The sequence below is a fragment of the Macrobrachium nipponense genome, chromosome 23 (assembly GCF_015104395.2).
Source record: "Macrobrachium nipponense isolate FS-2020 chromosome 23, ASM1510439v2, whole genome shotgun sequence".
NCBI lineage: Eukaryota > Metazoa > Arthropoda > Malacostraca > Decapoda > Palaemonidae > Macrobrachium > Macrobrachium nipponense.
In genome coordinates this window covers 13,404,614-13,412,113 of record NC_061090.1, presented here as the reverse complement: position 1 = coordinate 13,412,113, position 7,500 = coordinate 13,404,614, and the positions used below count along the sequence as shown (strand labels likewise).

Sequence of the window (7,500 nt, the reverse complement as noted above, 5' to 3'; positions counted from 1 at the left end):
CGCTCTACCTCGGAGTTAATTTATTGTCATATATGCTAACCGAAAGGGAACTTTTTAGTTGATAATAATTTCGTCCTATCGTTGATTCGCACCAGCGCACAGAGGACATGTCAATCAAGACTTCAGTAACGTTTTCGTTGGCCGAGTCGGCCAACAAAAATTCCCTACTGCTAACATATTAATTCCGAGGTAGAGCGAACTGGATACTAAAGGACATTTGTAGCTTAATGTACACACGCGCACGCACGCACACACACACGCACACGTACACGCATATATATATATATATATATATATATATATATATATATATATATATATATATGAAGGTATTTGTAAATTGTTCCGCAATTTCTCAGGTGTCTTGAGAGTTTATTCAACGCTTAGCATACAGCAATCATTTGGGACTCAGCGTTGTCCGTCCCTTTGGAGACCTCTCGGATTTTGCCCACATGAAGACGGAAGTAAATTCAGCAACTGACCTGACCACTGTTCGGAGAGCCCCGGATACAGTGTCATGTGTCGAAGGATGGAAATTTCCATCATAATACCCTGGAATCTTTTGGTCCGTTTATAATCGGATTATTGGGTGTATAAACGGAAACATACGTTCGTACGCGTGTTTTACAAAATCGCTAAAAAAAAAAATGCGAGGGCTCTGGCGAAGAGTCTTTCATTCCTTTGTGCGAATGGAAAATGGCTGATCGTGTTTACGACAAACTAGGAATTGAAATTCCCTCTGGGGAAAGCAAGTATTGACCTTTAAAAATCTTGGATTTATCTTGGATATTTTTGTTTATCAATGATATTTAGAAATGTCGTGATTTTATCAGAAATTTTTAATTTTTATTGTAAATATGAACTATTTGTTCTCTGGCAGAATGTTTCAGTGGACCCATGATATGCTCCTGTATAAGCGAGCATGTAAAAAGGAATATGTGGGAAGTGGTTATTTAGAATAGAAATAATGACAGCAATGACTTTTAAGGTTATGTGTAACAGACTCAAACGAAATGTGCGTTGGTTTAGAGACTTGGTGGGGACAGGAATTAATCCCCACATATCATACTGCCAGGCAATTATTTACTTTACTTCGTAGTAATGCTTAATGGGTTCCATATCCACCTTCTATAATTTCATTTGACATGATTCGTTGTTAAACTTGCATAGTAAACTTTAGTTTTGTAATTTTAGGATTTGATTTACGCACCTTAGACAGAATAGGGAAATGAGAGAGAGAGAGAGAGAGAGAGAGAGAGAGAGAGAGAGAGAGAGAGAGAGAGAGAGAGAGAGAGAGAGATAGGGAACTTATCGGCAACCAACTACAAGATACCAACTGGCCTCAGGTGAGGCCAAAGGGTCTTTGTCAGGGTTCGACAAAGGCTTAACATATACATATATATATATATATATATATATATATATATATATATATATATATATATATATATATATATATATATATATATATATATATATATACTATATATATATATATATATATATATATATATTTCTCGTAGAGAGGTGGGGCCAGAAGATGTTACCCTTCCAGTCTTCAGCAAATGCCTTAAGTATGAGGCGGTAGCACTAAATCTCTTCTTCGTTTCCTGTTAATTCAAAACTTCGTCATTTCGTTGTTATGTATGATGTTTCTGTATGATTCGAGTTGTTCTACAAAAGAGGATTCATATCTGATTATCAGTCCGTTCCTTGTTATCGGAGTGTTATCTACTTTTATCACCGCCAACTCAACGGTCTTATCTACAACAAACTCTGGGTAAGCTGCTGATCCCGGATATAACGTAAAACGTAGGAGGTACTTTTGAGCCAATGAGGTAGCTTTTGATATGTTTTCGTGTCGTCAGCCAATGAAATCAAATAGTTTTGAAGTGAGTCACTTCTCATCCAATAGAGATCTTCGACGTCAACCGTCTTTTCACTCTTGGCTGGAATTTACACAACACTTCCGGTTCACAGCTGAGATTTTTCTTTGCGCAAGATTGTTTGTCAAGTATGATATTGGTAAAGCTATTGCATTGCTGAAGCTATTGCATTGCTAAAGTTATTGCGTTGCTGAAGCTATTGCATTGCTAAAGCTATTGCATTGCTAAAGCTATTCATTATGAATAAAGACTTGCTGACTGGATGAAACAATTACTGTGCAATGCTCAAGAGATTTTATATTTGTAAGCTTTATTATTGATTTCATTAGTCATTAGTAACAAAATATATTTTGGGTATATTATTCACAGTGTTTTCTTTCATTTATTACTTTGAAAGGCAAGATTATAGTGATTAATATACAAAAAATCAACCTTCTTTGCTTTCATTATTCAACGAAAAAGGGTTTCCAGTTAAAACGTGAAACTGAATTCATGCATTTCTTTTCATGTTCCATTATAAGATCGTACAAGTCTTAGATGGTTCAGGTTATTTAGAAATTGCGTTTAATGAAACGTGCAAGTTTTCAAGTCACCCCAATCCTTGTATATACATACATACATACATACATACATACATACATACATACATACTTAGGTTGTATTTTACCCATAGTTATCATTAAGTTCTATGTTCTTTGTAATATGCATATATCCATGAACTTTATATATCAACGTTGTCAAGTTCGTTACATTTTTTATTTAATCTTATATGTAAAGCTGACGTTTGGACTATGTATGTATATATGTATGTATGTATGTAAGTTCACTATAGAAGGTGAAACTACTGGACCGAATTGAACCAAAGTCGGACCAGATATGTAGATTTTATAGGGGAAGGTTCTTACCAGGGCTCCGTTTTGATCCGAATATCCGGCCAAGCTAACTTCTTTATTATTATTCGTAGAGAAAAATGTAAGCATTATTCTGATAGAAGTTTTCCCGACGGTCCCAAATATGATCTGAGGATGGTTTTTAATTAACCGGGTATAATTTTAATCCGGGCTTGCTAACTTCTTTAATATTAGTTATAGAGAAAAAATAACTCCGTACTCTCATAGAACTTTTCACGAGGATTCCAAATATGCTCCTTTTTTTTTCTCTCTCTATGATGAAAAATAACAATGATATTACGGTTCAAACAATACCGGAATAGTGTTGCCCGCTGCCAGGCGCTATAGTAGATTCACATCAACCGTGCATCTAACGTCTAGGCCAGACTCTTACGACGCTCCTGATTGGCTGTTGATAAGCCAATCAAGTGGTCGGAAACTCTCACCCTCTATCGAGAGTTCCAACTCTCCTGAGGGATACGTCTTTCAGAAGAGGTGGAATCAACTTCTTACCTATGTGAACTCTCGAGAGAGACTGAGAGTTTCCAGCCCTGTGATTGGCTTATTAACAGCCAATCAGGAGCGTCGTAAGGGACTGGCCTAGACATTAGATGCACGGTTGATGTGAATTTACTATAGCCGCTCTGCAGAGCTGGCTAGTTGATCTTCTTCACCAGTTGTGTTTCACTTTCTGTAAAGAAGCAAAAAATAAAGGTCTTGTGAGCAACCGTCCCTTGACGTAAACAACGAGCTTGAAATTGTGTTGAAGTATTTCAACCAGACAGGTTTCTACGGAGGTTTATTGCAGGGGGACAGTCCCAAAGGAAATTAGAGAGAGAGAGGAAGAGAGAGAGGAGAGAGAAGAAGAGTGAGGAGGAGAGAGAGAGAATTTTTCCTGCTCAAAAGAAGTAAAACTATCCATTGAACCCAGTTTTTATTTATGGAGGGGAGAGGAGAAGAGAGAAAGAGAGAGAGAGAGAGAGAGAGAGAATTTTTCCTAGCTCAAAAAGAAGTAAAACTATCCATTGTAATATTTTTATAAGTATAAAAGTTTTTTATAGAGAGAGCGAGAGAGAGAGAGAGAGAGAATTTTTTCCTAGCTAAAAAGAAGTAAAAAAAACTATCCATTGTATATTTTATAAGTATAAAAGTTTTTATTGGGGAGAGAGAGAGAGAGAGAGAGAGAGAGAGAGAGAGAGAGAGAGAGAGAGAATTCTTCCTAGCTCAAAAGAAGTAAAACTATCCATTGTATATTTTATAAGTATAAAAGTTTTTATAGGAGAGAGAGAGAGAGAGAGAGAGAGAGAGAGAGAGAGAGAGAGAGATTCTTCCTAGCTCAAAATAAGTAAAACTATCATTGTATATTTAATAATGTATAAAAGTTTTTATAGGGGAGAGAGAGAGAGAGAGAGAGAGAGAATTCTTCCTAGCTCAAAAGAAGTAAAACTATCTATTGATATTTTTATAAGTATAAAAGTTTTTTATTAGAGGGGAGAGAGAGAGAGAGAGAGAGAGAGAGAGAGAGAGAGAGAGAGAGAGAGAGAAATTCTTTCGGGCCCAAAAGAAGTAAAACTATCTATTATATATTTCATAAGTATATAAAGTTTTTATTAGAGAGAGAGAGAGAGAGAGAGAGAGCGAGAGAGAGAGAGAGAGAGAAGAGAGAGAGAGAGAGAGAGAGAGAGAATTCTTCCTAGCTCAAAAGAAGTAAAAAACTATCCATTGTATATTTTATAAGTATAAAAAGTTTTTATTGGGGAAAAGAGAGAGAGAGAGAGAGAGAGAGAGAGAGAGAGAGAGAGAGAGAGAGAGAGAGAGAGGGAATTCTTCCTAGCTCAAAAGAAGTAAAACTATCTATTGTATATTTCATAAGTATAAAAGTTTTTATAGGGGAGAGAGAGAGAGAGAGAGAGAGAGAGAGAGAGAGAGAGAGAGAGAGAGAGAGAGAGATAATTCTTTCAGGTTGAAGAGAAGTAAACTATCTATCGTATATCTTATTAAGTTAAAAGTTTTTATAGAGAGAGAGAGAGAGAGAGAGAGAGAGAGAGAGAGAGATAATTCTTTCAGGTTGAAGAGAAGTAAAACTATCTATTGTATATCTTATAAGTATAAAAGTTTTTATTGGAGAGAGAGAGAGAGAGAGAGAGAGAGAGAGAGAATTCTTTCTGGTTCCAAAAAAAGTAAAACTATCTATTGTATATTTTAATTATTAAAAATATGGGGAGGAGAGAGAAAAAATTTTTATTGGGGAAGGAAGAGAGAGAGAGAGAGAGAGAGAGAGAGAGAGAGAGAGAGAGAGAGAGAGAGAGAGAGAATTATTTCGGGTGCCCAAACCCCAAAAGAGGTTTAAAACTATCTATTTGTATATTGTTTTATAAGCATAAAAAATTTTATTAGAGAGAGAGAAGGAAGAGGATGAGAGAGGAGAGAGAAGGAGAGAGTCCACACTTCTTATCCTGCTCCCTTCCGCAGATTGGAGAGAGATCTCCCATCCCGACAGGACCAACGGGGGGTGACGATTCGCGAGAGGCTGAAGTGGGACATCCGAGAGGGCATCGTGGGCGCCGAAATCTTCTCGCCCAAACACGCCATCATCGTCACTTGGAAGAACGTCACCTTCTCCGGAGGCTCCGTCAATACCCAGGCCAAATATGTGGTGAGTGACTGGACCGCTGTTGCTGTAGATTAAGTTGCATATATATATATATATATAATATTATATATATATATATATATATATATATATATAATATTATATACATATATATATAGGACATGAAATTATATTGGTCTGTTGTTACTAATATACATACACTAACTATTGTACGAATGTGTGAATAAATAAATAAATAAATATTTATGTGTGGTGTGTGTGTGTGTGTGTGTGTACTATAATATATATATATATATATATATATATATATATATATATATATATATATATATATATATATATATATATATATATATATATATACGCGCACAGATAACAACAAGTTCTAGCATCTTTTAAAAACCAAAAGGTTATCCGTAAACGATCAAGTAGCATTCATTGGGTTACAGTAGTTAAAAGTAACTGAATGATTTGTTTGCAGACGAACACCTTCCAGCTGGTCGTGGCTACAGACGAAATCCGAACGTACGCGATCTTCAATTACGAGTACATGGCCTGGACCTCTCACACTGAAGCTGGAGGCTCCACTGATGATGGTCAGGGCGGTGTTCCTGCTTATGTAAGTTTAAATGCATGTTAATCCGCGTATGGCGTAGTGCCGTCATTGCGCCCCACAGGATGCACTGTAGGCATTACTTAAGGTTTATTGCAGCGTCCCTTTAGCCTCTAGCTGCAACCCCTTGCATTCATTTTTCTGTACCTCCGTTTATATTCTCTTTCTTTCATCTAACTTTCCATCTTCTCCTTACAATTGTTTTATAGTGTAACTGCGAGGTCTCCCTCCTATTACACCTTTCAAACATTTTCTCTCTCAATTTCTCTTTCAACGTTGAATGACCTCATAAGTCGCAGCACTTGGCCTTTGGTCTAAGTTCTATATACATGTTAATTTACTTGTGTATTAAAAAAATTATCATTATACAAAGTTTTGATCATCCAAGTATTAGGATGTAGATACTGTTTCTTTACTCTTTTCATCACTCTGGGTTTCTTTCCTGCCCTCTGATTGCCATTTTTTGTTTTTACTTTTCTAAAATTTTTATTATTATAATAATAGGTTTGTCATTCCTTACCTCTCCCTATTTCCTCTTGTGATAATGCCAATGTCCTATTTTCCTTCATCTCATTTAATCGGTGTTTCGTAGATATTTGTTACTTTCTTTTACCTCTTAGCCAGTTCCGTCTCCTTCGGCGGCCATCTGTATGTAGCTGGAGGCATTTCCCTGTATCCTCTCTGTGTTATGTCTTCTGAGAATACGGCTTAGTGTTGTGACTCATATTTACAGAGGAATCATTTTTCTTTTAATCGTGTTTTTTTGGGACCAGGTGGGCTTCAACGCCGGCAACGGAACGAGGTCTTATGAATACACCCCTTACAGCCAAAAGCTTTACATCCGGGACCTTTCAGTAGCTGGCTTCGCCAACGGATTCCCCGGAAGACACATCTTCAGAATCGACGAGAAGATTCTCGCCGGATGCTGCAGGAGAGAAGAAGGTCAGTGATGCTCGGGTTTGCATCTCGAAGTGAAGCAATGCTTGTTATGGCTTTTCTTTGCTCTTACCTGTAATACGTTGCACGTCTCGTTGCAGACGCCACATCATGGGGAACATTTCTAAATACTCTCGAGGCTATTGGTAAGAAATGTATGACCCAAGGTTTTTTAAAGGACCTTGGTATTATTGAAGTATGGAACCCAGCATCGATTTGCTATTATGTAATTGAAATAGAGGAAACTTTATTCTTAAAGGCATTGTAAAGATCATCGGTCTATTGTGTTCTTTTGAATCACTGTTTCGTGTACAGTGGTATTTGCTCATCTCACCGTAGTAACTCTCGAGTTCTCGGCAGTGGCCCTGGTTCTCTGCTTCGGTTACGTCATGCTTAGCTGTCCAGATTCCGTAATTTTTTCACACTTCAGCGCCCATGAGAATTTAAAAATATGGTCTAGAGGTAATAATAAGTGTGCTCTGTTTAAATAACGCTTTTACATTACGTAATGAACGTTATACGGCTCTACTGGTTACTGAGAACTTCAAGACATAAAAAACT

At 36.9% G+C, this 7,500-nt stretch overlaps 1 protein-coding gene across 2 annotated transcripts in view; it reads left to right on the top strand.

The window, feature by feature from the left end:
* LOC135198674 (protein mesh-like) overlaps nucleotides 1–7,500 on the top strand; it is a 56,628-nt gene that overhangs the window by 18,793 nt on the left and 30,335 nt on the right. For both annotated transcript variants that reach the window (XM_064226501.1, XM_064226490.1), the window contains exons 5-7: nucleotides 5,249–5,432; nucleotides 5,872–6,009; nucleotides 6,777–6,945. In XM_064226501.1, the coding sequence (XP_064082571.1) occupies nucleotides 5,249–5,432; nucleotides 5,872–6,009; nucleotides 6,777–6,945 (491 nt within the window). The remainder of the gene's footprint in view (nucleotides 1–5,248; nucleotides 5,433–5,871; nucleotides 6,010–6,776; nucleotides 6,946–7,500) is intronic.